This window comes from Gopherus flavomarginatus, chromosome 7 (genome assembly GCF_025201925.1).
Source record: "Gopherus flavomarginatus isolate rGopFla2 chromosome 7, rGopFla2.mat.asm, whole genome shotgun sequence".
NCBI lineage: Eukaryota > Metazoa > Chordata > Testudines > Testudinidae > Gopherus > Gopherus flavomarginatus.
In genome coordinates this window covers 647,470-675,167 of record NC_066623.1, presented here as the reverse complement: position 1 = coordinate 675,167, position 27,698 = coordinate 647,470, and the positions used below count along the sequence as shown (strand labels likewise).

General features: G+C 59.0%; 1 protein-coding gene across 6 annotated transcripts; it reads left to right on the top strand.

Annotated features, from left to right (window-relative positions):
- The first annotated feature begins 2,802 nt into the window (after positions 1 to 2,802).
- N4BP3 (NEDD4 binding protein 3) lies at positions 2,803 to 25,360 on the top strand. 6 transcript variants are annotated; one of them, XM_050963647.1, is made up of 6 exons: positions 2,803 to 2,877; positions 3,857 to 3,937; positions 20,194 to 20,640; positions 21,090 to 21,647; positions 22,462 to 22,719; positions 23,180 to 25,360. In XM_050963647.1, exons 3-6 carry the CDS (start codon positions 20,224 to 20,226, stop codon positions 23,750 to 23,752), a joined length of 1,806 nt encoding a protein of 601 aa, XP_050819604.1. In that variant the 5' UTR covers positions 2,803 to 2,877; positions 3,857 to 3,937; positions 20,194 to 20,223; the 3' UTR covers positions 23,753 to 25,360. The 6 variants fall into 6 exon arrangements, with proteins under 6 accessions (XP_050819604.1, XP_050819603.1, XP_050819600.1 ...); XM_050963648.1 differs by lacking the exons at positions 2,803 to 2,877; positions 3,857 to 3,937 and adding exons at positions 12,834 to 15,790; positions 15,911 to 19,576; XM_050963646.1 differs by lacking the exon at positions 2,803 to 2,877 and having other exon boundaries at positions 2,954 to 3,937.
- The last annotated feature ends 2,338 nt before the right edge of the window (positions 25,361 to 27,698 follow it).

The following is a 27,698-nucleotide window of genomic DNA, read 5'->3' as shown; positions in this document are numbered from 1 at the left end:
TGGTATTAATTTGTAAAGCTCCCAGGAGGGGGAACGGAGGGAAGCCACAGCACCTGGGTCAGGGCTTGAGTCTCAGTCCAAAGCATCTCAAGCAGATATGGCAGCCTCTGAGCAACTTTAGCTGGCGCCTCCAGGTGCAGCTGTTCCCAGAGGTGGTGCCCGGCGGCTTAATGCTGGTAGGGTGGGAAAGGCTCGTCCTGAAGGTGTACAGGGTTTGTGATCTCTGTGGGGGGATGCCACCCTCCTGTGTCCTGTGTAGGGGTGGGCTACTGGCCTGAGGTGTCTCGGGGGAGTCCTCCAATGACTGCATTACCCTCCTTCAGCAGCTGAGATTTCTTCTTGGGGTGCTGCTGCAGGGCAACCCACTGGTCAGGCTGGCTTGGGGAGGAAGCTGGGTACTTGGCTGTGACTGAGGGGGCCTCATAGGCTACCTCTTTGGAGAGGTAGGTCCTTAGCCGCAGCTCAGTGCACGGGGAGGGAGCCATCACAGCAGGAGCTGCTGGAGAGGAGAGAAACCAGGGGTTACATTATGCATGTCTGGGAGGAGAGAGGGGAAGGAGACTCGAGCTGGTCACTGCATTTTGGAGCTGCATGTGCAGCAGCACTGGACAGAGGGAAGGAAAAGCCTGCAATAGGGCTGTGACCGTACCTGGAATGCTGTGCTCCTTTCCCTCTGTATCATTATACTGCGCCCATCACTGAGGTATCTGGGTACCATGTTACCAAAGACACCCATGACTAAAGGCAGCGCCAAGAAGAGCAGTAACTGTGAGTTTGGGGTGCTGGAGAGACCAATTCACAGAGCTGGATGCCCATCTTGGCATAGCAAGGGGGGAGAGATGCAGGATAAATCTACACACCTCACAAGGGGGTGAACCCCTTGGGAGAAGAGGGATTAGTTACGTGGGTGCCTGGAGCTGAGACAAGGAACAAAGGGTTGGAAATGAGCAAAGGAAAAGCTGCCAGCAGTCCATGAATGCAGCCATGAAGGTGCGACAGAAAGAGTAGGAACTCATTGCATGGACGGATTCCTGGACAGGTGTGAACATGCCCTGGATGGGTGCTCAGCATGAGCCTCTAGGCAGTACCAGAGGGGACTTACTATGGCTTTACCCTGCGGTCTGAGGATCCCAGGAGCAAGTCATCTGTGGAGCCAAGTCCTAGGCTGCCTGACCCCACCATCGTCCAGCTCACTCCTCCAGCCGTCAGGCTCTCCCAAAGCACTCGGGCAGAAGGCGGGGAGCACAAGCAGCATGGGGCAGGAGTCTGGCCTAGAGGCTCCCATCAGCCATGCAGTTCCCAAGGCCAAATTTAATCTCTGGGTGCCAAGGGGGCTGGTGAAAAAATCAGGCAAAGACCCCAAATTCTGACCCTCTGCTGTTGGTTTTGGGACCTGTGCAGAATTAACTAATATCTTTGGGCTGTTCCCAGAGGGTGGGTGTCCACTGACCCCCTTGTTCCCAGGGGCTGAACCCATCTGTCTTGGTGTGGGGGCAAGTTGTTTGGCAGAGGGGAAGCTCCTAGTGCTGGCTGTGCTACATGTGTTGGGAGGATGGAGGTCTGCAGGCCTCTCATCAGCCCATCCTGGGATCCCCCAAGGAGCTGAGGGATCAAAGCTGGTACTAGTGAAAAGGCCCTGCCTGGCAGAGCTAAAGGCCCATCCTGAGGGCTGCTCCCACAGCTGCTACATCCGGAGAAGGGAGGTTCTTTGCGGGTCTCCCCATCGCCAGATCAGACAGACACTGGCTCGGGAAGACAATGAGAGACCCAAATCCCTGTTTCAGGGCTTACTGAACCGACAGTGAGGGTGAGACCACATCCACCAGGACCAGACTGAGACCCTGTCCCCTCCCTGCCCCATGGAGCTACTTACCTGCAGTTGCATGTGCGGAGCCCCCAGCGCTGCCTCTGGCCATCAGTGCCAATGGATCCGGTTCAATGGGCATGCTGGAGGAGGAGTCGGAGTCCTCATCGTTGCTCTGTCCAGAGGGAACAAACAGGGTCAGCACAGCAGACTCAGATGCTGCAAGCTTTGCCTCCCTAGGAATGCTCTCCGCACTGTTGTGCCCCTGGGGCCACACGAGCCTAAGCTGTGGCCACCATGCCCTTGTCCAACGGCTGTGTGCAGTCCTGGCAGGCTGGGCCTCTCTCACCTCCTGGCTCCATCATTTCAATGCCCACTTCAAATCGTGCTGCTAAATTGCTTTCTCTGAGAAGCTCATGGGGCAGCCAGGGTCACCCTTGGGAGCCCTGTGGCATCCAGGATTGCAAGAAGATGTGCCCTTAGTTGAGCGAGAGGCAGGGAGTTCTGTTCTTCTCCACAGCCACTGACCAGACTCCACAGGTCAAAGTCTCCAGGGACACATTCCAGGACAAAATGCCTATTGCTGCTGTCCCCCAGGCTGAGATCCTGCCCCCGACACTGAGGTGAGCAGTTTAACACTCCAAGGAGCCCACCTGCTACCTCCAAGGTAAGCGACATGCTGCTAACAACTGCCACGCTCAGAGGCCCAAGATAAGGGGAGTGAAACACCTGGCTGGCCAGGGAGACGCCACATACCGTACACAAGGAAGGTGATTGCGCCTTGGGATAAACCTTGTTCCTTCGGCCCTTCATGCTGCTGCGGAGTTTAGTGAAGAGGGACTGTGGTCCTTGGATGCTGAATGCTGGCTCGCTGCCAGGAGACAGGATCTGCATGAACTGGAGGTCGAGCTGCAGCTGCCCTCGCACCCTTGTCAGGTCTGCCACGCCTGGATTGCAGCCTGAACCATCTGCGCCAGACAACACCATGAACCATGCAGGAAGCTGCTCAAGCCTTCACTGCTCTATTTGTCCTGAATTCACAGGGCTCAGCCCACTAAGGCCTGGGGCTGGAGGTAAAGGGAGCTAAAGGTTGTGCTGAGTCCTGCTCTTAGAAGTTATATCTTGTGGCTACACCTCACTGCCCCGGGGAAAAGCCCCCTGGCCCTGGCCACACAGGCTCCCCTGCCCAGGGGGCTGTTTACTTCTGAGCCAGCATGGAATCCTCCCTTTTCAGAAATAGGGCCGGGAAAGCCCATCCTGTGTGGTGCAGTGGCTCTGCTCTCACCCACTCCCAGTTCTGGTCTCTAGCTCTCTGAGCCACCTTCTTCTGCCCTCTCCTTTCCCACCAGCCTTTCTCCCTTCCCCTGGTCACAAGCTTTCTGTACCCAAGCTGAGACAGTGCTTTCTAGGGGTCTTTTATCAGCTAGTCGGAAAGGCCCACACCCACCGCACACCTGACCAGGTGCATTTATGGGGGCCTTCGACGTCCTCTGGATCAGTCCTTGGACCCTGCCAGAGAGGGGATTCCAACCCCCTCATTCCACTGTATGTTGGCACAAGAGAGCCCAACCCCACAAGGTAAAGCTCCCCATAGTGCTGCTCTGTGCCCTGGGGCACAAGGTCATGAGAAGCCCTGCTGCACCCCACACAGACCCCAGGAGAAAGGGCAAGAGGAAGAGGTGACCATGACTGAGTCCCGGTAATGTGTCTGGCTCATAGGTCAACCACAGAAGGGCAGTAGGTAAATGGTTCCCCAGGACACCTCCATTCCCTGGCCCCAGGTCTCAGACCCGTGGACGAGGGAGAAGGGGGCAGCTGCAACACTCACTCATTCTTTCTCCTTGCCTTGTCGCAGAACAGCTGTGCCAGGGGAAGGCAGAGCCGGCCCAGGAATTGGTCGGGGCGATGGAGAGAGTGGTGCATGGCAGTGAGGACGAGACAGTGCTCCTTTGCATCATCCAGCCTGCTGGGCAGCTGAAGTGTGCACGCCTCCCTCCACTTGGGGGTCAGGCTGTGGGGCACCACTGATGTCATGTATTTCTGCTTTTGCAGCTGGATGACCACATAGGGGCTGCTGGAGCCAGCACCCCCTTTGGCCCGCAGTGACCGGGCACTCAGGACGGCCACGCGGAGGTGAGTCGGCTGCCACTCCTCTAACTCGGCCACCCTGCAAGACAAGAGCCCATGTCAGTCCCCGGTGGCCCCTCTCCCACCATGGGCCAAGACTTCCCATGAGCCAGCAGGGATGTGGGGGGACTGCCTCCACGGCCTCTGCCCATGGCCCCAACGCAGACAAACTTGAGACTGGTGTCAGGAGGTGGGGGAGGGCAAGACCTTGGTGCGGGATGGGGGGGCAGAGTGGGGCTAGTCAGAGGGGGTGGGCCAAGCTGCCCTGGAAGGGTGGGGGGGCTATTCACTGAGGGGGAGAGGCAGGTTGCTTGGAGGAGAGGAGGTGGGGGGGGATTATTCAATGAGGGGTGAGGCGGCCCGGGGGAGGGCCAAGCTTCCCTGGAGGGGTGGGGGGGCTAGTCACTCGGGGAGGGGAAGGTTGCTTGGAGGAGAGGGGGGGCTAGTCCCTGAGGGGGAGAGGCAGGTTGCTTGGAGGAGAGGAGGTGGGGGGGGATTATTCAGTGAGGGGCGGGGCGGCCCGGGGGGAGGGCCAAGCTTCCCTGGAGGGGTAGGAGGGCTAGTCACTGAGGGGGAGGGGCAGGTTGCTGGAGAAGGGGAGGTGGGGGGCTAGTCACTGATGGGGAGGGGGAAGGGCAGGTTGCTTGGAGAAGGGGAGGTGGGGGGCTAGTCACTGATGGGGAGGGGGAAGGGCAGGTTGCTTGGAGGAGAGGAGGTGGGGGGGATTATTCAGTGAGGGGCGGGGCGGCCCGGGGGAAGGCTAAGCTTCCCTGGAGGGGTGGGGGGGGCTAGTCACTCAGGGGGATAGGCACGTTGCTTGGAGGTGAGGGGGCTAGTCACGGAGGGGGAGGGGGAGGGGAGGGGCAGGTTGCTTGGAGGAGGGGTGGGGGGGCTAGTCACTGAGGGAGGGGCAGATTGACCTGGAGGGGGCAGGGCAGGGCAGGGCAGGGCGGCCCGGGGGGCGGGACAAGCTGCCCTGAAGGAGGGTACAGGGGGCGGGGCTCTTTACTCTGGGCGGGGGCTCTGGGCTCCATGCTCCGCTTCCATGGGGGCTCCCTGGCCCGCCCACGTCGCCCCGACACGCCCCATGCGAACGTCACAGAGCGGCGGGAGGCGGGGTCTACACGGGCCGGAGAATCCCGGGGCCAGAGCCTTCCAGGAGGCGGGGCCAAATGGGGCCATTAGCTCCGCCCACGGACCGCTGAGACTGTGCGAGGCCTGCCCAGGGGGCGGGGCCGAAGGCAAGGGGCGGGGCGATGGCCTAGGCATGGGCCGCAGGGAACAGCCCTTGCCCGGGAAGAGACCGGGGGGGGGGGGGTCTCTCCTGCTGCCTGTCAGTTCCCATCCCCGGCTCGGCCCCTCCCAGCTGTAAATAGCCCCAGGCCGGACTCTGTCTGCGGGGAGGGCACAGGGAGGTGGGCAGCCGATGTCTGGTGCCGGGTCTGCTGGGCAGAGCTTCCTGGGTGTGGGGCAGCCTGTGGGGCCAGGGGCGGCTCTAGGCAGCAGCACGCCAAGCACGTGCCTGGGGCGGCAAGCCATGGGGGGCGCTCTGCCGATCGCTGCAAGGGCAGCAGGCAGGCTGCCTTCGACGGCATGCCTGCGGAGGGTCCGCTGGTCCTGTGGCTTCAGCAGACCTCCCGCAGGCAAGCCGCCGAATCCGTGGGACCAGTGACCTCCCACAGGCAAGCTGCCAAAGGCAACCTGCCTGCCATGCTTGGGGTGGTAAAATACCTTGAGCTGCCCCTGCTTGGGGTCCCCAGTACAAGGTGGGGCAGACGGTTTAGCATAAGTAGCTAACACACGTTTCAAGGGACCATTCAAGGCGAAGTGGCCTGTTAACAGTCTCTAGTCAGCTGAGGGGTTGTTAGCGGGTCGCAGGTTGTTGTAATAAGCCATAAATCCAGTGTCTCTGTTCAGTCTGTGAGTTATAGTGTCTATAGGGTGACCAGATGTCCCAATTTTATAGGTATCAGAGGGGTAGCCGTGTTAGTCTGGATCTGTAAAAGCAGCAAAGAATCCTGTGGCACCTTATAGACTAACAGATGTTTTGGAGCATGAGCTTTCGTGGGTGAATACCCACTTCGTCAGATGCATGTGGTGGAAATATCACCAGGAGGTCAGTTCAATCAGGGAGGATGGTGTCAAATCAGGTCAGGATTGAACAAAGACTGTGATTGGCTTGTCAACTACAGAACCAGTTTCTCCTCTCTTGGTTTTCACACCTCAACTACTAGAACAGGGCCTCATCCTCCCTGATTGAACTGACCTCGTTATCTCTAGCTTGCTTGCTAGCATATATATACCTGCCCCTGGATATTTCCACCACATGCATCTGAAAAAGTGGGTATTCACCCACGAAAGCTCATGCTCCAAAACATCTGTTAGTCTATAAGGTGCCACAGGATTCTTTGCTGCTTTTACAATTTTATAGGGACAGTCCCGATTTTTGGGACTTTTTCTTATATAGGCTCCTGTTAGCCCCCACCCCCTGTCCCGATTTTTCACACTTGCTGTCTGATCACCCTAAGGGGCTAGCAAATTTCCCAATTTAAGCTCCCAGGCTTGTCTTTTGAAGTGTTGTGCAGGTTTCCTTAGAGGACAAGGACTGAGAGGTCAGACGTGGAGTGATCGCTTTGTGAGAAGTGTTCACCCACAGGTAATGGGGTGTTTGTGATTTATCATTTTCCTGTGTGAGATACACAGACAGCTCAGTGATTGTCTAGTTGCACCATCATAGTTGCTATTAGGGCATGTAGGGCACTGGCTGAGGTATACCACGTGTTGTGAAAGGCATGTGTAGGACCCCTGGATCTTGAGTCGGGGGTGTTGCTCATCCTACCAGTACAGATATGTCTGCTGGTTTTGCATCTGTTGCCTGGAAGGGTTTGGTGCTGTGTTGGGGTGTCCTGATCTGTTGGCAGCTTGTTTCTGACGATGAGCTTGGGAAGTTGTTTGAAGGCCAGAAAAGGGGTTTGGGGAAAGGTTTCTTATGCGATGGGGTCCCCATTGAGTATGGGATGTAGTTATTTGATGCTTCATGTGGGTTGGTAGGTGACAACTCAGGGTGTGCAGTTGGAGGTGGTTTTAGTTCTGTATTGAAGCAGGTTCTCTCAGGCAGGGCTTTGGAGCGGAGCCTGGAGCTGGAGCATGGAGCAGCTCTGGAGCAGTGGAGCTGCAGGTTTTTGCCTGGAGCTGGAGCGGAGCCGGAGCACAGCTCCAAAGCCCTGACTTTCAGGATATTTGGGAGGCTCGTTCCATGGGGCGAGGCAGAATCCTCTGCTGATTGGAACTGTACCATTAGGAGCTCTTATGCCTCATCCCAGCCCTGGACAGAAGAAGGAAGGGATGGACTGAACCAGGGGCAGGGAGACAGGCCAAAACCGTTCCCCATTGCCTGGGGAAAACTCCTGTTTTGACTACAGGAGGGCAGGGGTAAGTTTGCAGTATTCCTTAGTAAATCAGTGGCTATTGCACTAGCTCAGGTTTCCCCCAAGGGGAGCTGAGGTGCCAGTGAAATATACTGTAAGAGCTTCAGGGACCAGCCAGGTAAAGTCCTGGCAGCTAAGAGATGGGCTGACTGTGGAGTTCTACTGCATATTCTGGGCTGTCCTCAGCCTGGCCCTTGCCACCATCTGGGCTGAGTCCTTAAGGAGCAGGGTGCCCCCCCATTGTGCCTGCCATCCATGCTCACCCTGCTGCCGAAAAAGGGGAAACTCTGAGCTATTGAACAGGCACCCAGTTTCGCTCCTCAGCATGACTACAAGGTCGTAGTGAAAGCCATCTCACTGATCCACCCCAGCCACTCTTACACTATCCCAAGACAGACCGTCTTCAATAACCTCCAAGAGGAGAGACCTAAAGGACCTGTAGCAACAGGGTCCCAAGTACGACTAGCTCCTTCTACCTGGGTCCCCAAAACCTGCTGAGGCAGTGGGGCTGATGGCATTACCACTTGCTCCAGAACGTACTCATACATCCTGGCCCGGCAAGCGGAGGGATACCAAGTGGGTATATGACTAATGCCTGTTCTGTTCACACATGGGGCTCTAGACTGTGCTGCCAGGGGTATTTAACCTACTGTGAGATTTTACTATTATTGATCCTACAACACCCCAAACTGGGGCTGCTTGTCACATAACAAGGCAGATCCATGTCCCTGGGGATCACAATTGAAATAGACAACCCACTGATGAAGGCAGGGAGGGGAAGAGATGGCCTTTGGGCCAGAAGATGCATTGGACAGACTGCCCTGCTTTCCAAACTGCTGTGCTACTGAGGTGTCTGCACATGGTGTAATCAGGATGGAGGTGTGGGAGTGCGTGTGTTTGTGAGCACTACCTAGTGCAGCTTGAAATTGTGTAAAGGCTCTTGTGCAAACTGGGTCTCTCAACATGTTATGGCATCAACCCCAGAAAACTGTAGTCACACAGAGAGCCAAGACACAGGGGGAAGGAAAGATGCATTTTACTGAGGAGATTTTAAAAGAGATGGGGAGTTGCTGATGGAAATTTTGTGTGCACACAGTTGCAAGTGAGTTTGTGTTAAGAGGCTTACAGGCCATTTCAGGGCTGCAGAATCAGTAGGGTGTAAGAACGCTTTGGCCAGACCTCCTTCTACCCCAGCTCCATCCCTCCCTCCTCTGGCTCTTCCAGCCCCAGATGCTTCCTGCACTGGGGAAGGGGGCATGTTGTGGAGCTTGGTGGCAGGGCAGCTCAGAGCCTATGGGACTAGGGTATTCCTCAGGGAAGCTCAGGCCTTTGTTTTGCCCCTTGCAGGCAATGCTGATGTGCCCCTCCCTGGTGCCTAATTGAGCAACCCCAACCATTTAAAAACTGAGTCAGGCCCCAGTAAATCAGGCTCTGGGCTTCACAGTGGTGAGCTGCTCAGAACCAGAAGCCATAGTCCCCACCTGGAGGCGGGCGTGTGTCGCATAGCGCGTGTAATTACTGAGTTAGAAGGTGCCGGTGCTTTGCTTGGGTCCCTGTTTTGGAATGAGCTCGGCTGGTGCTTGCTGCACCCATCATCACACTCCAGAATCCCGACTCCCTGAGCTGGTGACAGCTGGGGAGGGGACACAAAGGAACAAAACCAGGCCCCAGCTGGGAGTGAGCAGGTCTGATTCAGAGGCATTGTGTCACATTTCATGACTAAAGCAGGCAGGTGTGGCAAGGAGAGAGCTCATCCCTGCGCTGTGCTCTGTGTAACTGACAATGGGAGCAGCAGAGGCTCCCTGAGATTCCCTTTGAACACCTCAGCTGCCTTCCCCTGTGAGCTGGTGAAACCCAGTGAGCTGGGCTGGCTGCACGCTGAAGACTGATTAGCAAAAAGCCCTTGTGCTGCCCCACTCCCACCCCCATCCAGCACAATCAGGGCTCTGCATGCAGCCTCCTCTCAGGCAAGGCCAGATTCTAAAATTATTGCTGCTGATTAAAGGGCTGTCACTGATCTTGGCCACATATTCTCAGCAATCAAGACTTCCACGGAGAAGTGAGAGAGGTGCCACTTAGTCTGGTGTTGACAACATGGTCTTTATAAAGGGTGCAAAGGGGCTGGAGGGAGCCCCTGCAGTTCCATTACCACAAGACCCTATCATTGCTGCTCAGTAATGTGTGAACAGGAATGCTCGGGGTGCTTCCAGGCTCTGAACTGTGCATGGCTGGAAATTCTAGATGCTTCATACAATTAGATGTTTCATCCCTGGCCAGTTCTGTTTCCTGTCATCAACTTCAATGGGTTTCACAATGCAAATCCCGATGATACATGTCCAGTGCTGAGCCCCAGGGCTGTGGAGCAGACAAGTCCTGGCAGCACTGAACTCCTCACATACACCTTCTGCGGAGAGCCAGGGCCTGTCACCATGCTCCACCAGGGCCAAGCATACATGCAAGTATCTTGCAGCAAGGTGAGCCAGGCTCTTCCCACTGATGACTGAAGCAGATCAGTTTCCTGCTTGTGAGGTCCCTTCCCCTTTTAAGCTGCAGATTTTCTCCTTTAGGGAGTGGGCTGTGAGGCCAAGCAGCATTTCACCTTGGAACGGACTGTGACCCTCAGGGACACAGGCTCTCTCCTGCTATGGCTGTAATAAAGGACACAGATGTGCAAGGACATGCACTGCCCACGAGTGGATGTAGTGACACTGCCCCCGTAACAGCTGGAGGCATGATTTGAAGCAGCCTGCAGTGCATGAGTCTCTGCCTAGCTCTGCCTGTAGCCTGGCAACCTTCTGTGGGGACCGAGCTTGTTAATGGCATAAATTCCAGCACCCAGAGGGGATGGGAGCAGCTCTGTCTAACTCAGGGGTCGGCAACCTTTCAGAAGTGGAGTGCCAGGTCTTCATTTATTCACTCTAATTTAAGGTTTCGTGTGCCAGTAATACATTTTAATGTTTTTAGAAGGTCTCTTTCTATAAGTCTATAATATATAACTAAACTATTGTTGTATGTAAAGTAAATAAGATTTTTAAAATGTTTAAGAAGCTTCATTTAAAATTAAACTAAAATGCAGAGCCCTCTGGACCGGTGGCCAGGCCCCGGGCAGTGAGAGTGCCACTGAAAATCAGCTCGCCTGCTGCCTTCGGCACCTGTGCCATAGGTTGCCTGGCCCTGCTTTAACTCCTCCAGTAATCGTTCTTGCCCTCTACCCATCTCTAGCACCTGCCGGCCAAGGGCTCCAAGCACATTGGGAATGTCTATTCGTAAAGCTTCATAATCCCGCCCTGGAGGGAAGGACTGTTATCACCTTTGTGCCAGAGCCCAGCGTTCTGGTGCTGGGTGTGAGCAAGGGGCTGGCAGAGAGGCCAAGGGGGCACCAAGAATGAATACTTGGTTTGCTCCCTAACGTCTAGGGAGGGGCTCATAGCATGGAGCAGGTGTGGATGCCAGGAGTATCCGGTGGGCTGCATCTGCTCCCAGTCAAGTCCACCCTGACCCAGCACCTTGGTGCCAGCAGCAGCAGTGCTGCCCAGGGTTCGTGTATTTCTAGCTGCCTTGGATGTGCTGGAGCAGCTGGAAGGAGAGAGTTTGGTGGGTGCTCTGGGGCAGGCAGCTCGCTGCAGAGCCTGGCAAGGGCGGGTTAGGCAGGCGAGGGTTTCCCCTAGCCCAGGGTCTCCAGTTACAAGTGAAGGGCACTGCAAGGTGGGTCTGAGCCGGGCTCTGTGGATCGGAGCCTCCACGTGCCTCCCCGGAGGTGCCTGCAGGCAGAGGCGGTGCTAAGGGGGGGGCTGTGTGCTAACCAGGAATATTTCCCCCCCCCCCCATGAAAAGCGAATAGGGGCTCCCGGAGCTGCCGGGAGGCTCTAAGCAACCACTTAATCTGCTCCCGCCTGCAAGGCTACCGGCCTGTAGGAGACAGCGGCTACTTCCCTGCGGGGGCGTCCAGCTGCCGGCCCCGCCCCCCTGTCAAACCGCGGCGGGCAGCGGCCCCATGGGCTCGCGGGGTGGGGCTGGCAACGCGGGACCCCGCCTCCGGGCCGCGATCCAGGCCGGGCTTTGGGTTCCCAGAGCGGCCGCGCTGTCTAGGCCGGGTTTTGCCGCTGCCCCGGCCTCGCCGCCGCAGCCGCGTGGAGCCCGCGCCGCGAGCATGGTGAGTCCCGGGGCTGCCCGCGGGGCACGTGACCGCCAAGCCTCGGGCCCAGCCCCCCTGCTACGGACCCCGCATCCGGCTTGGGGCTGGCTCGGCCCGGCAGGAGACTGGCTTTGTTCGGGGTGTGCTGAATCCCGCAGCGCGTGAGCGGGGCTGGCCCGGCTTGGCTCGGCCCGGCCCGGCAGGAGACTGGCTTTGTTCGGGGTGTGCTGAATCCCGCAGCGTGTGAGCGGGGCTGGCCCGGCTTGGCTCGGCTCGGCCCGGCAGGAGACTGGCTTTGTTCGGGGTGTGCTGAATCCCGCAGCGTGTGAGCGGGGCTGGCCCGGCTTGGCTCGGCTCGGCCCGGCAGGAGACTGGCTTTGTTCGGGGTGTGCTGAATCCCGCAGCGCGTGAGCGGGGCTGGCCCGGCTTGGCTCGGCTCGGCCCGGCCCGGCAGGAGACTGGCTTTGTTCGGGGTGTGCTGAATCCCGCAGCGCGTGAGCGGGGCTGGCCCGGCTTGGCTCGGCCCGGCCCGGCCCGGCAGGAGACTGGCTTTGTTCGGGGTGTGCTGAACCCCGCAGCGCGTGAGCGGGGCTGGCCCGGCTTGGCTCGGCCCGGCCCGGCCGGAGACTGGCTTTGTTCGGGGTGTGCTGAATCCCGCAGCGTGTGAGCGGGGCTGGCCCGGCTTGGCTCGGCTCGGCCCGGCAGGAGACTGGCTTTGTTCGGGGTGTGCTGAATCCCGCAGCGCGTGAGCGGGGCTGGCCCGGCTCGGCTCGGCCCGGCCCGGCAGGAGACTGGCTTTGTTCGGGGTGTGCTGAATCCCGCAGCGCGTGAGCGGGGCTGGCCCGGCTTGGCTCGGCTCGGCCCGGCCCGGCAGGAGACTGGCTTTGTTCGGGGTGTGCTGAACCCCGCAGCGCGTGAGCGGGGCTGGCCCGGCCCGGCCCGGCCAGGCAGGAGACTGGTTTTGTTCGGGCCGAGCAGGGTGGGGGGCCCGTGCCCTTGGCTGTCGGTAGCGAGGCCCCGCTGCGGAGCGGCTCGAAGGCCGGGGAGGCGCTGGGCTTCTCGGGGCTGAGCTGGTTCGGCCGCGCGTTACGGGGCTTCAGAGCGAGGTCCCGGGGGCGGTGCTGCCCTGGCCCGCTCCCAGTGGGGCGGACTGGAGAAAGGCCGTTTCTCTGTCGCTGTTGCTAGTGCCCGTGACTCCGGCTGGCCAGCGCCCACCTCCCGACCCAGCGCTGGTGGAGGAGACCCATCGCCGGCTGTTGGCTTGAGATCTGATCAGAATTAACCGTGGTCCCAGGTGCCCCCACTGGCTCCGAGTTGTGCATGGCCAGAGCCCTGCCCCCACTCGGCTGCCAGGGCTGCTCTGGTCACGTCAGGTTCTCTGTGGCCTCAGCACTGGGAGAGCTGAGAGGTCAAGACTTAGATTTTTAAAACAGGTTCGTTCCTCTCTGGCCAGATGAACGATCCTCCACGTGGGGGGAAAATAACAACTGCCCACGGGAGACAGGTGAACTGACTGTCCCAGGTGCTGTCAGACAACAGGAATGTTTCCTTCTCCTCCAACTCCTGCTCTGAGCTGTTACCTGCGCAATAGAACATGAACAATGCTCAGACAGGAGGGTGGGTGGGTTTGGAGCGAAAGGTGACCCCCTTCAGCAAGGATGTGTCTGGTTTTCAGCATGGATTGCTTTCAGGGAAATACCTGCCTGGTCTGTGGTGCGGGAGAACCAGGGAGGAACACCAGCCCTTTCCGCCCTGCTCTGACCTCAGCTCCTCAGCCTCTTTGCATGGACCCCTGACATGGGATGCTCAGGGTTTGTGGGGTTGGGCAGTGAGGGCGAGCTGACTTGGGCTCTAGGCTTATTCAGCATGTGTTGGGGTTTGCTAGGATTTTACACTTGAAGATACCCCACCTGTCCGTGCAGGTCTGTTCCTCGTGCTGAGCACTGCTGGTCATTTTAGAGCTAAGGTGATCCGCGGTCCCCATCAGCCCAGTGTTGTCTCCCTGTCACCGTTGTGAAATGGTGTGTCTGTGGAACTCGGGTTACAGAATCTGCTAGTGGGGCTCTGTTGCACATGGTGTCTGGCAGCAAGCCCTTGGCAAGGGGAGGGGATGCAGAGTAGCGGCGGGAGTTGTCCTTGGGACTTGTGCTATGAGTATGGGTGGCTGAATACTTTGTCCGGAGTGTGAACCATTCCTAGGCTGTGCTGTGCTTTGGGACTCCGTGTGGGGTACTCAGACCCCAGCTGTCTAGCCGAGGTGCTCAGGTGGTGTTCCCAAGCCATGATCTTCACCTGCCCTGCGGATTTCACAACCCACAAGATCTGGCACAAGAGGCCAGGAAACACCTGCCATTTTCATGGTCTGGCGCTTCTGCCTCCGCTTGCCACAGGCATCTTGTGGCTGCCCATGGAGGTGCCCACCCTCATTTAGGGGTTGGTGATGTTTGGGGGTTCCTGGTTCTTCCCGTTGGAATAAGAAGGGATGGGCAGCCCCATGCTGAGCCTCCTGTCACTGCTCGGCACCTGGGGGTGGTAAATAGCAGGTGGCTCTTGGGGCAGGGAGGTGGAGCAGCAATTGTCTAGTGCAGGGGGTTCTCATACTTCACTGCACTGAGACCCCCTTCCAACAACAAAAGTTACCACATGACCCAGAAGAGGGGATTGAACCCTGAGCCTGCCTGAACTCCACTGCTGCTGGTGGGAAGCCAAACCAGAAGCCCAAGGGCTCCAGTTTTAGGCTGGGGGCCTGTAATCTGAGTCTTGCCGTCCTGGGTGGTGGGGCTTTGGCTTTGGTCCCGGGCCCCAGTAAGTCTAAGCCACCCCTGGTGACCCCATTGGTCTAGTGTTTCCAGCCCGTGCTGAAATTCTTGTCAGGTTTTGGAGAATAATCCCTAGCCTCCCTGCCCGGGACAGACTCCCTGGGGCTGCTGGATTCTTGCTATTCATTGTGCCTCAAGGGCATGGTGAGGAAGCCTGGCAAAGCCAGTCTCTAGAAGCCAACAAAGCCCATCTCCCTGGGGTCTTCAGGACTCAGGGGGTTGGGCCATTTCCTTCCAGGTTGCTGGCATGAGTGCAGCCCAGACTGCAGGCTTGGTGGCCTGTGTGAAGTGCTAGGGGAGGGGCGTCAGGTAGTCCCCTAAGCCCTGAAAGCTGAATCTGATTTTCAAAAACTCCGTCTTAAGTGTGGGTTGCAGAGCCTGCCTCTGTGGGTACAGCCACTGCTTGAACGCTGCTCTGGGCTCTTCGCTGGCCAGCTCTAAATCCCAGGCTACGTTGTACTGGCAGCATCTTCCCAGCTCGAACGTTCCCTGTGCAGATGCCACTGGGCTGAAGGGTTCCAGCTGTGTGGCCATGGGATGGGGCTGCTTTCCCATCCTGCCTCACCGCCTCCCACCCCACTCCCATGCTGCTCCAGGGCAGCTTGTTTCATCACATGGCTGGTCCCCATTTGTCCCTGCCCCCCAAGCACAGCACTGCTGGGTGGATGTCACCTTCCCTTGGAATGCAACCCCAGCCTCACTGCCCCTCTGAGACTCATGCTGTGGCCATGACCCTGGGGAGGTGTCTATGGTTTAATTCCACCCAGGATTTCTCCCCCAGTCTCGGTGCCTGTGCCTTTTGTTACTGAAGACACAGGCTGTGCTGATGCCTGCCTCTCCAAAGCCAGGGCAGGGCACCAGGGCCCTGCCTGCTCCTGATGAAGTTGTGGCCAAGCTCCCATTGAATCCAGCTTCTGCTGCACTGCACGAGCCCTTCCCCAGGCTCACTCTGTGGAATGTGTATGCAGCCACTGCACTGACTTGCCCGGTCCAGAAGGGCCCTTCCAGCCCAGTGGGGTTGGAGCCCAGCAGGTGCCAGAGGCTGAATTGAAAGGAACTTCCAGACCAATCAGGATACAGGCCCAGGTCCTGGCAAGACTCTGTGGACTCCAGAGGGGCTGGGGCATGTCCCATTGTCCCCTGGAGGGAGCTGATATCCTTGCTTTGTGGCTGCCAGGGCAGTGCTCTGGTGGCTGTGCAATGTCATGTGCAATAGACAAACCTCACTAACCAGCTGCCACCCAAGGAAGGGGCTGGGGCGTCACTCACTGAGCATTCCCTGTTCCCAGGAGCTCCCGGACCAGGTGAGAATGTTCCTCAGGTTTGTGTGTCATGGATACCTTCAGGCTGCTCCCAATCTGTCTGTGCAGCAGAGGCTGGGAGTTAGCCAGGCCTCCTGTGGCTGTGATCTCTGCTGTGCTAAGCGGGACTGGTGCGGCTCACCTCCCAGGAACAGCCAGGTGCTTTGGGGACCAAAGTAGGTGTCTCAATAAGGGATGTTCTTCCCTTGCAGTAAGTTCTGACCCCACTGCCCCAGTGTGACATTAGGGGGTGATGTCAAATGTCACCTGACTGCTTGGGATCATTGTATCCGTAGCCAACATCATGAGAAGCTGGCTGGACAAAGCCAACTCAGAAAACCGCTGAGCCTGAGTCGTCTCCACACTGCAGGATTGAGTGAAGCCATGAAGGAACAGGGCCAGCCGCCCCATGAAGAAGGGGGCTCCTCACAGCCCCAGGTGCTGTGGTTACAGCTGTCTGTTCTAAGGCATCGCAAGGTGGTGTGTGCGAGGAACACAGCCTGGCCTCTGCCTCCCCTCTGGGGTTTTGGGCTCGGCTGAGTCCCCTGGAGAGTAGCCCAGTGCTGCTGGCTCAGCCCTGGGAGCGCATGGAGCTGTAGATGGGAGGGCTGCCTGACAGAGGGACCATTCTGACCATGCAGGCGGAGCCCCTGTGGAGCACAGATGGTGCAACCCCTCGGGGTTCCTGCGTCCAGCCCAGAACTGGGTGAGCTTGAGTGGGGCTTTTACAAAGAGATGCTCAGTCTCGATTTAGAGCCTCCAATGGTGGCGAATGAACCCTGCAAGCTGCGCCAATGGTTAATCCCCCTGCCTGCCCCGTGTTCAGTCTGAAGTGTTTCATTCCTGTGTGAAAGCGTGTGGGGTTACCCTCAGGCCCAAGGAGGGTGGCTGTGTCCCAGCTGGGGCAGAGAGTTGCTTTCCAGTGCAACACACCTGGAAATCCAGCTCGGGTCCCAACCCCTCAATAGGGGTGTGTACAGGGTTGTTCTGGGGTGGGCCACCCCACTGACATGGCTCACCCAGGGAGGCTGCAAAAGAGAGAAAAGGGCCAGTGGTCCGAGAGGCCTGGAACTGCATGGTACCCACCCCTGCCATGTTCCCCATAGGCAGCCAAAAAGCCCCTTCTAAGAAGGGGAAGGGGAAGGGGAGGAGGCAGTGGACTGGCACCTGGGTACCACTTGCCTTGGTCTTCCAGATCAGAGCTGTGGACTTGCAGGGAGATGCAGACTGGGCACTGGTGTCAGTGGCATCTCGGGTACAGGGAGGAGATTGGGCCCAGGAGCTCCTGCAAGCTGAGCTGCTCCGTGGACCATCCCTGGTCCACAGAGGCAGTCTACCCCTTCTTGGGGTGCTTGTGTGGGTCTTAGGGGGAATCGGCTGTGGGGTCTGCTGCTGGAGAATCTGGTGCTTGAGGTGCTGGGAGCCCTGAGGAGCAAGAACCCTTGCAGACCCTTTGAGCTCCCAGCTCCCTGGAGGAGCATGGCTCCCTCCTCCCCGGGTTAGAAGCCATATGCGGGTGGCTTGTGGGAGCAGATGCTGGGTTCCCTAGGAGGGAGATGACCTTGCAGGGCAGGAGCTGTCAGACAGGTTTGTTTGTGACAGTGATTAAAGGGGAGTTGTTTGTTTACACAGCGCCTGGTGCAGAGAGCTGGGGTGTTACACCTGAGCTGGGAGCTCCCTTGGGCCAGGGCAGTGCCTGACCCAGGGTCCCCAGAAGGGATCTGTCAGGCAATGGCAGTGCTGGGCTTGGAGCAGGCTGAGCCCCAAGCTGCAGTGTGCTGAGACTTGTAACAGGTACCCAGCCGTGGTCCTTGGACAGCTTCATCTCTCCACCCCCGTACTTGGATGGCCTGTTCTCACTGGGTCTCTGAAGGGAAGGTCCCTCCCCCTGCCCCCCAGACAATCGGGTATCCAGGCTGAGTGTTTGAGGACAAGTGGGTGAGAGTCATGGCACAGGCTGTGCTTTCCCAGCACAGGCAGTACTGCCGCATGGGCAGCCCGGCAGCCCTGCTGTTCCCGTGGGAGCCTTCGCTCCCAGCATAGCCTGTTCGTTTTTGGCTGTCAAGTGATGTTATTCCAGGGCTGGTTGGTCTTTGCTGGGCAAGTCATTTAACTGCTTTGTCTCATGTTCCCTGTCTGTAAAATGGGGCCTCTAGCGAGCTCTGACCCCGCTGGCTCTACCCTCTTTGGCTGCCTGTCCCAACGAAGAGCAGAGGGAGGGTGTTGGAGGCAGGGCACAGAGAGCAAGACCCTGGAGACTGCCTTTGCCAGTGGTTTTGGGTGCCCGAGGCAAAGCGTGAGCCTGCAGTGAGTGGGCAGCAGCCTCTGGGGACATTGGGGTGAGTTCCGCAGTCCAGGACAGGTGGAAATGCTGCCCAGAGCAAGCAGCTCTACCAGCCAGGCACTCGGCATCATGCTGGTTCTCGGGCCGGGCTGGATTCTCTGTGCTCCCTCCTGGTGTGGCAGCAGCCCGACAGCTGGCTGGGCTTGCTGTCCCCGCTGCTATCCAGGGTTGAAGGGCAGGGAACAGGCAGCTGCTCCCTAGCGTTGGAGCCATGGCTGGGGATGATGCTGGGGTCAGTAACCCTATGCACTGAGGGAGAGGCCTGACCACTGCCCTGGGTAGCGCTGGGGAGGGAGAGGCTGTTCCGGCCCACTGCGCCTCATGGGAAGGATGAGGGGCTTGTTAGTTGCTAAGCAGCATTGTCAGTTTCCTCCTGGGCTTCCTCCCAGCAGGGCAGTGTGTGCAGCCTGGAACCTGTTGAGGAAACTGCCACTTCCTGCCTCATGTCCTTCCTGTTCCTGCCTCCCCCACTGGTGTCATCTGGCCAGTGCCCCGCAGCCCCCATGCCACAGCATCTGTTTCCGTTCGCTGCCTGGAATGGAGTGTCTCAGCCCTTCCCTTTCTCAGGCTTCAGCCTCTGCTGCTGTCTGGAGGAGCTGGACGCTTCGCCCCGTGCCCATCCTTGAAGGGATGGAGTGGGGTGGAGTGGGGGGGACAGGGAGCGCAGGCCATGGGGCCTTGGGTATATGCAGGCCTGGGCTGCCATTTGCCTTGCTCCTCTTGGTGCAGCTAGTCAGGCCCAGAAGGTTGAGGTGGGGCAGGAACCCTGTTCTGAGCCCATGGGACTTGGCAAGAGTTTGTCCATTGAGTGCAGTGGGGTCAGGACCAGATCCCAGTGGAAAAAGTTTCTGGCTCATGTGGGGAACAACTGCCCAGCCAGACTTTCCATCCCAGCTGCAGCAGAGCCCTGCTGCCCTGAGGGACTGTCTGGGGGCACCTTGCATCCGCCACCTGTGGGCTCTGGCAGCGCTTGGCATGATCAGTGGCCCAACCTCCAGCAAAGAGCCGTGTCTCCCCTGCAGGGGCTTCCCCTGGTATCTTGCACTTGCACCTCAAGGCTGAAAGCTGCTGGACTTCTTTCCCCCAGCTCCTGAGCTGGGCTCTGGGTCTTCCTCAGAAGGGAAAGGGGCTGAACTAAGGGGGAGGGTGGAGGTGCTGGCCTGACAGCCCTGGGGGAGCCAGTCATGCCCACAGCTGGTGCAGCTCTGACAGGAACACTGCCCCCTCCTTGGGAGCCAGGGGGTAGCAGCCTCTGTAGCCCAGCCAGCCCTTAACCCCTCTGCTGTGGCGGCTAACAGGGAGCTAAGCTGGGTGCTGGATTTTGTGCTACCGAGACCCCGTTTGCTGGCCCCAGAACAGCCATGGAGGGGTGTCGTCTGCCCTGCTGGTCTGGATCCCTCACACTCCCCGACTACTCTCCCCTGAGCTGGTCTGAGGAGCCTCCGCAACGCAGTGCTGTGGCCAGGGTCTGCAAAGGCTCCTGGAAGCACCATTGGCGTGTGTGAGACAGACACGAAAGATCATGCTGCTGGCCCAGGGTCCTGTCTGAGCTGGGAGGAGGCAGCCACAGCTGTGTGTGGACCAGTTGTCCAGGAATCAGCCTGGGGACAGAGCCCAGGTGGGCGACAGGAGCTCTGGAGCTTTCCTGCCTGGCTGGGTGGCACGTGCTTGTTTTGGTTTTCCTTCCCAGCCCCTCAGGCAGAGGGAGGAGCTGGGTGTGGGAACCACCATGTCAGGCAGGAGGGAGCAGTTCAGCCAAGCGACTTCCAGCCGGATCCTCCCAGCATGCTGCTCCCTGGGGCTTGGCTCTGGCTGCCTGGGGGGAGCAGGTCAGTGGCAGAGGACCCTGCTTTATCTCTGGGGAACATGCTAGTGTCTGGCTGGCTCCTGTTGGGGCTCCCGGCTCCAGAGGCTGAAAGAAGGCACCTGGGTCCTCAGCGTACAGGCCTGAAGGGAGCAGCTGGCTCCGTACAGACCCTCTCACCAGAGGCTGCTTGTAGGCAGGGGGCGGGGTTCCCTGCATGGGGCCCCGGGTGGTTCTTTGGGGCCCTGCTGTAAATGCTGGGAGTAGTAGTGGGCTCTGCATGACACAGGGAGATGTGGCTTCTCTGCCTCCCCTCTGGCTGTCTGGGCATCCATGGGGATGTGGGGAGGGAGCCCTGCTCTCCCGCTCAGGGTGGGGCTGGTGGACATAGAGTGGCCCCTTTGCTGATTGTCTCTTCCCTCCTTTGGCAGTGCTGGTACCACACGTTGGTCTAATTCTCCATGGCAACAGCACAGGCCCCTCATGTGACCTGTGACCCTGGCAACTGCCTCCTTGACTCTTCCCTAGCCCCTGCGCCTGGGAGCTCCGGCTGCGGCATGGGCAGTGTGGGCAGCCTGGTGGAGAAGCAGGACTTGACGCCCGGGGAGCTGCGGACGGTGCTGGGGGGCTCGCGGGGGTTCCGGCAGCCGGACGGCCTGCTCCGGAAGGGCCCGAGCCAGCGGGAGCTCTTCAGCTACCTGCACAGCGCCAGGAAGGAGCCCCGGGCCGAGAGGAAGCACCAGGCGCTGGGGGCATCCTGCAACCGGGACTACGAGAGCGACCGTGAGAACCAGTCCCCGGACCGCTTCTCCCGTGAGCCCCACCGGGGGGCAGACTTCTCCAAGAGCTCGCTGCCGGAGCGGGGCCGCTTTGACAAGGTGAGGATCCTGGGTGATGGGCTGGCCTGGAGCAGGCAGTGGGGCTGGGGATCCACATGACTAGTTGCAAGGATGTTTCCCACAAGCGCGTCGCACCAACCACCCCTGAAATGCAGCTGCCTCTAGAATGGAGTGCAGCCCCAGACGGGAGCTGGCTGGCGCAGAGCATGGGAGGGGGGCCCTTACGGACAGTCCCCTAGTTCTTGGCAGGCCAGGTGGTGTTGGGCTCGTGTAACTGCTGTGACAGATGGAAGCTGGGAGGTCCTTGTACATAAACCTCATATCTGTGTCCAGGGCAAAGGGGTGGAGCAGCCCTGAGCCACCCTGCAGCTGGGGACTCAGACTGGGGTGCCTCAGCTCTTCTCCCTGCTGAGCGGAGGGGCAGCAGGGCTGGGTGGCTCTGCTGAGACCACGGAGCCAGGTTGATCCTTGGCTCCCTTGTCTTTCAGTGTCGAATCAGGCCATCAGCTTTCAAGGCAGTGGCTGGGAAAGGCCTGGTCTCCATGCAGGGTCTGGCCTCATCTAAAGGGCAGAAGCTGTCGAAGAGCAATGGGAGCCTGCATACCCTCCTGTCCCAGAGCAGCACCAGCGCCTCGTCCCAGCATGGCCACATGCGCACCCATCTGCTGCACACCATCAGCTTAGATGAGGCCTCCAGTTCCAGCCACAACTCCATCCAGAGCTTCCCCATCTACCCTCCCCACTTCAAACCTGCCCAGGGCCAGTTCAGTGCCTCCATGGGCCACATCAATCACATTGGGGGCTCCCTTGACAGGGCCTCCTGGGGCCCCCGAGATCCCCTGGAAGTGGAGAAAGCACCTCTGTCCTGCAAGAGCATGGCCACGCTAAGCCGTCTGCAAAGCTCCGGGGAGCCCCCACCCCCCTACGAGTTCACCTACTCCTTGGAGGACGTGGTGAAGCAGCTGGAGGACCGACTGCAGGAGAAGAGTGGGGAGCTGTGGCAGTTGAAGAGGAGCCTTAGTGAGACTGAAGACCCCTTCACACAGGTGAGTGCAGTGGGGCTGGCCTCAGGGTGCAGGGCCCTGGGCCTGCTTCCCACCCTCATCCCAGCCCCATCCCCCAAGCAGGGTTGCTAATGTCTCGTGTTGCCCCTGTGCTGTTGTCTTGGAGCTCACTGCATGCTGGGGTCTGTGCGTGGTCCATGATTCCCTGGAGTGCTGTGCTGGCAGTAGTGTGCAAGTGTGTTGTCTGGTGTGAGCAGAGTGGGGGAAGGGCATGTTCACCTCTAGAATCCAGTGACCTATTGGGCAATGGGGAGCTTGAGCTCTGCTGCTCTCAGTGCCAGAGCATCGGGCTTGCTCCAGAGAGATTGGACTGGAAAATCTCAATGCACGAGGAACCTTTTCCCCCTTGCACCATGGGAAGGGGGAGGCCAGGGTGGCCCATAGGAGCAGCTGCCCAGCCTGTATCTGCTCTCTTGAAAAATGGAGACATTTAGTCTCCGGACTATGTTTTCAGAAGCTCATACTAGGGTGAGAATGGTTCCGTGCCGGGAGGTGAGCCCTGCTGTCCTGGCTGAATCCTGTTTGGAGATGGATTGTGTGTTGCTGGGGGGGTGGCTCTTAGAGCTGCTGCTTCCCATTCCAGTGTCATGGGGCCACACTGCTCCTTGTGCTAGGCTTCGGTGTGACTTCCCTTTAACTAAGCCACCTCTAATCCCCCATGGAGTTTGGGCAACTGCTCCCCGTGGCAGGACTGGAATCTGGAGCAGCCTCAGATACTAACAAGCTGCTGGAGGGGGCTGGGCTGCCTGGCATTTCACCCCAGGAGCTAGGCACAGACCTCTGCTTGTGCCAGCAGGTTTTTGAGGACAAACAACATCTGTGGATGGATGCACTGGACGAGCTGAAGCAGATGTATGTCGCCAAGCTGCAGCAGGTGACCCAGCAGGCCCAGCGCAGCCAGCGGGCGCTGCAGTTGCAGCTCTACAAAGCACAGCAGGAGAAGAAGCGGCTACAGGAGGAGCTGAGCCTGCACCAGGGCCAGTGCGAGGAGCTGAGGCAGTGGCAGCAGCAGTGTGAATGTGTCAGCCCCAAACTAGAAGAGACCAGGTGGGAGGTGAGTAGAGAGCTCTGCAGCTCTCCGCCACCCTTCTGCCCCAACAGCTGTCCTACTGCCCCTCGATCCAGGGCTCCAACTGGACCATGCGCTGGGGCTGTTGTGGAAGAACTTTGGCTCAGGACGAGGCAGAGTCACTGTCATCTGTGACTTAATGCAGCTATGGATCCGGCTCTAGAGCCAAAAGCCTAGTGACCCCCACCCCTCGACCCTTCCCTTCTCATCCTTCACACCCCTGCAAAGCCTCCATTTCCTGCCTGTGGGAATCCCGAGAGTGCTGCCTGGTATGGCTGCCCTGTGGCAGGTTTAATGCTCTATGCCCCTGCCTGGCAGAGTTGGGATTGAATGGGGGTTTCCTATCCAGATGCACCGAATGACTCTAAGCCCCCCCACTCCCCTTTTCCTGTGCATCTCATATCTTGCTCCGTCCCTCCCCACCCTTTCTCTGCATCTCCTGCAGGTTTGTCAGAAGGCAGCTGAGATCTCACTGCTCAAGCAGCAGCTTCGAGACTCCCAGGAGGAGCTGGCCCAGAAACTCAGTGAGATCTTCAGCTTGAAGACCCAGCTGCGGGAGGCCCAGGCAGAGGTGCAAGCCAAGGACTCTCAGCTGGCCCAGCTAGGGGACTCCTTCCAGGCCCCACCAGAGCCCAGCTCCTCCCTCCCTTTGGGGGATGCTCCCATGCCAGTCTGCCAGGACTTCTCTGGCTGTGAAACTGACGACTCCAAGTGTTGGGGTCTTCACAGCGAGAGTGGTGAGCCCCTGGAGAGGCAGGTGGAGTGGCTGTGGGCAGAGCTGCTGCGTGAGCGGCGCCAGGGCCAGCTGAAGGCTGTGAACTTTGAGCTGGAGCGGAAAACCTGGCAGGAGGAGAAGGAGAAAGTGCTGCGCTACCAGAGGGAGATCCAGGCAAGCTACATGGAGATGTACCACCGCAGCCAGGCTTTGGAAAGGGAGCTGCAGCAGCTGCGGGCTGAGCCCAGAGCTCCTGACACAGACTCACCCTGGATCGAGAGAGTTGAGTCTTCAAAAATCTGAATGGGAAGCCAGCAGCCTGGACTGGGAAGGGGCAAGAGCTCTTGGGATGGTACCCAGGCTGCACCATGGACGGCTTGGGCTAGCAAGGGGGTTCCTCCACTCAGACTGATGATGCTGTGAGTACGGCAGGTCCATCCCTGGAGGAGTCTCAGAAGCAAGTGTTACTTCTGCCTCTGCGGCAGGGACCTGTGCTCCAACAGCTGCCTTTGGCAGAGCAAGTTTGCACCATGATTTTTACTGTCTGGCAAACAGAAGCCCAACATCAAGTGGGATTTCCTGTTCCTCCTCCCCATCCCCTGCTGCTTCCTATCCCAGCAAGGGCTCTGACCCTGCTGGGGAGATGCCCAGCTTCCTCTCCTTACGCTGTCCAAGCTGCATGCCTGCCAGTCTTGCTGCATGTCCTTCACACTGGGGCTGCACTGGCTGCAGCAGAGAGAACCTGCCCTGCTGTGCCTTTGCTGGGTGCCCATGCAGGTAATCTTGCCTTGGGGCTTGAGGCCTGGGAAATGTGACACACGGATGCTGTGGAGCACTTTCTGCTGGGGCTTGAGCTGCCCTGGCACCTGGCTCTGCTGGAGTCTCTGCAGCAGGAGAAAAGGAGAGACTATAGGGCTCATGCCACGGGGGACAGGTTCAGGGGCTTTGCATGCCATCCAGGGCTGTGGCCTCTGTGCTGAGGCTTCTTGTGCTGCTTTGAAGATGGAGAGGAGCTGGGTTAGTATCCTGACATAGAGCAGGGGGGATGGAAAGCAGCTCCTGCCAGAGAGCATGCACCATCGCTCAGAGCTATCCTTGTCCACCTCCCCCGTTCTGGCCCAGCCAACGTCTGGGTATGAAGCTTTCCTGTGAGGCAGCAGCACATGCCTAGTGAAATGAGATAAATGAAGAACCTTTCCCCCACTGGCCTAGCCCAGCCCAGGGGGAGGGGAGGGGAGGGACGGGACCTGCCTGTGTAGAGCGAGTGCCCACAGGAGAGTACCTGGTGGGGTCACAGGCACAAGTGCAATTGGGGAAAGTGTGGTCAGCTTTCCCCCCATTCAGCTGCAGAGCACCCAGGGAACCAGAGCCGCCTTTCACCAGAACGTAGGCTGTGGCTTGATGCTGAGGGGTGGGCAGGGGCAGGCTAGCACCATGAGGTGGGGTAGGGGGCTGGCTGCTGGGTGCTCTGGATATGAAGGTCCAGGCCTGGCACAGCTCTGCTCAGCCTCTCCTGGAATAAATCTGAATTTGGTACTTCTGGCTCCTGTGGCTGCTTCTTTCTCTTCCTCCATGGGGGTGACCCCAGTGGCTGGCCTTGGATGCTCATGTGGGAGAGTTACAGGCCTCCCAGCTGACAGTGTAAGGCAGCAGTGAAGCTGGTATTTACTCTGCACCCCAGGAGGTTGCTGCAGCCAAAACTCCATTTGCTGCTGACCAGGGATGTTGAGCTCAAGGCAGGCGAGTCTGGGAAGGGGAGTAGTGATCCCAGCGTGGGGACCATGGGCCCAGTTTCTGAGGATGATGCAGTCAGGGCTCCACTTACAGGAGCTCCTTGCTCCATTGTCTGTGTTCCTGCTGGAGTGGGGGCTCTGGTTTGTCTCTAATGGGCTGGCAGTGACATGCTGCTCTTTAAGGTCAGACACAAGCTTCTCCCCCACCCCCCGCCCCCCCGAGAAGTCCTGGTGCAGTGCCACTCGCCTCTCCCAGCTGCAGGTTATCTGAGGGGTGGAGAGGAACCAAACTGGCTTCCTTGAGTTGATCTACTCAGTCCTGCTGAACACGGGTGCTGGGGGGCTGGCAGGGTCAATCTCTCTGGCCTCGTCCTGGCAGCAACCCTCTTGACTCTGCTTGGAACTGAAATACAAAGATGCCAAGAGCTGTAGTACCCTCAACCACTGGCCAGTGTCTCCTTTTAAACCACTTCTTGTCATGGTGGTGCCTGGCACCTGTCCACGCCATTGACCTGGCTTGGTCTGCAGTGACTGAGGCTGTGCACACACAACAGGCTCCTGGCTGCTTGCCCAGTGGGGCTTGGCTCCGAGGAGCTGGAGCCTGAGCCTGGGATCTGCTGCAGGTTTGTTATTCTGGGCCAGCTGGCTTTTGAAATCTAATTTGTTTGCTGGTGCCCACATCAGGCAGCAGGTTTACACCCAACAATTAGAGCCATGGGGAGGCAAGGTGGGACCCAGGAGAGGGCGGCACCAAAACTTGGCAGGAAAGCCAGAAACCAAGCTCCTGCTGCAGATGCCACAGGGCAGAGTCGTGGCGTCTCAGGAAGAGCCGAGTGTTTAGATTATTGGGTTGGTGGTGAAACCGGTTTCCTGAATTCCACAACGTTGATTCACGCTCTGAGAGAGAGAGAGGCCCAGCCGGTGCAGCTGTCATTGCTATGCTGCAGGGGCCCGTCTCCAAACGCACGGCCAAGCAGCTCGCCCTTGCTTGGGATCCTACGGCTACGCCAGCCCTTCGTCCACGGGCTTCTAGCCTGTGCAGACAGCCTCATACTGCCCCTGTCTCTCTTTGACCCAAGCACCATCACTGAACCAAAGGGACCCTGTGGAGCCCTTTCCAACCCACCCCAGCAAAATGCTCCCTTCTTAGGGCGCTAGGAAGAGAGGCATGAATGCAGCTGATGTGGCCAGGGCAGCAGTGCTTTCTACAGGGCTTGGCCCAAGGTTAACTGAGACATGCCAGTGCTGCAGGAGCCTGCTCAAGAGCAGGGTCAGTTTTTTCCTGCTATTCAGACTGACAACTCTATTGCCTGATTCCAGCCCCTTGCTCCTACTTACACCCCTGTCTAGCTCCTGTACAACTCCCCTCCCCACTCCGGGAGGGTTATGGCTGGTGGAGATGTGAAGTCATATTCCTGTCACTGAACCAAGCTGCTAACCTCCTCCCTCCAGCGTGGATGCTGCATGTCTCCTCTCTGAAAACATACCCAGACCTGCATACGCCACTCCATGCCTGCTCCTGGCCAGAAGGGTCAGTGTAGGCAGCTGGGCCCCTCAATGGGCTGGTGCTCAGAGAGCAGCATGTGCAGCACTGTGAGGCACTGGCTGTGCATGCCCCCAGAGAAGCCATTAGTGCTTCCTTGGGTTGGCCTAGCAGCCCAAAGCTCTGACCTGAGAGGTGGGCTCACTGCAGAATCCTGGGCCCCTTACCAGCTCCTGTGTTCACCTGGGCTTGTCAGGGTCTGTCGGGTGATGGAGCCACACGCCTGTGCGGTGTATTCCCCCCCCCCCCCCCGTAGGGTCTGTCGGGTGATGGAGCCACCTCCTTCCCCAGGGCCTGGCAAGAGGCTGGAGCCCCGGAGTGCAGCTGCAGCACTTGTGCTGTAGGCCTGAGGCAGGGAGCAGGGTTCGGCTGGGAGCACTGGTGGGGAGGGAGGGAGGCAGGGACACCCTGACTCCAGGCATGTGGGGCCAGTACGAAGGGCATGAGATCACAAATGGGATTGTGGGTTCGCTGCTAGGTGCTGACCCACCAGGCTTTTTGTTCCCTCCCCAGGAGCAGAGTCCACCTGGGCCTTGACACCCTCCCCGCAGCATTGCCACCCGCCCTGCACCATTTCCACCCTGCAGCACTAACCCCCGGCTGCACCGTTCCCACCCCCCTGCCCTGACTTCCCCCCGCACCGCTCTGACCCCCCTGCACTAACCCCCCTGCACCATTCCCACCCCCCTGCCCTGACTTCCCCCCACACCGCTCTGACCCCCCTGCACTGACCCCCCACCGTTCCCACCCCCCTGCCCTGACTTCCCCCCACACTGTTCCGACCCCCCTGCACTGACCCCCCCTGCACCGTTCCCACCCCCCTGCACTGACTTCCCCCCACACCGCTCTGACCCCCCTGCACTAACCCCCCTGCACCGTTCCCACCCCCCTGCACTGACCCCCCCTGCACCGTTCCCACCCCCCTGCCCTGACTTCCCCCCACACCGCTCTGACCCCCCTGCACTGACCCCCC

Excerpts from the sequence above, each read along its gene's own strand:
- N4BP3 (XM_050963647.1), top strand. The coding sequence starts at position 20,224 with ATGGCAACAGCACAGGCCCCTCATGTGACCTGTGACCCTGGCAACTGC. Across the intron at positions 21,648-22,461 it reads CTGAAGACCCCTTCACACAG|GTTTTTGAGGACAAACAACA; the intron begins GTGAGTGCAGTG and ends TTGTGCCAGCAG. Across the intron at positions 22,720-23,179 it reads TAGAAGAGACCAGGTGGGAG|GTTTGTCAGAAGGCAGCTGA; the intron begins GTGAGTAGAGAG and ends CATCTCCTGCAG.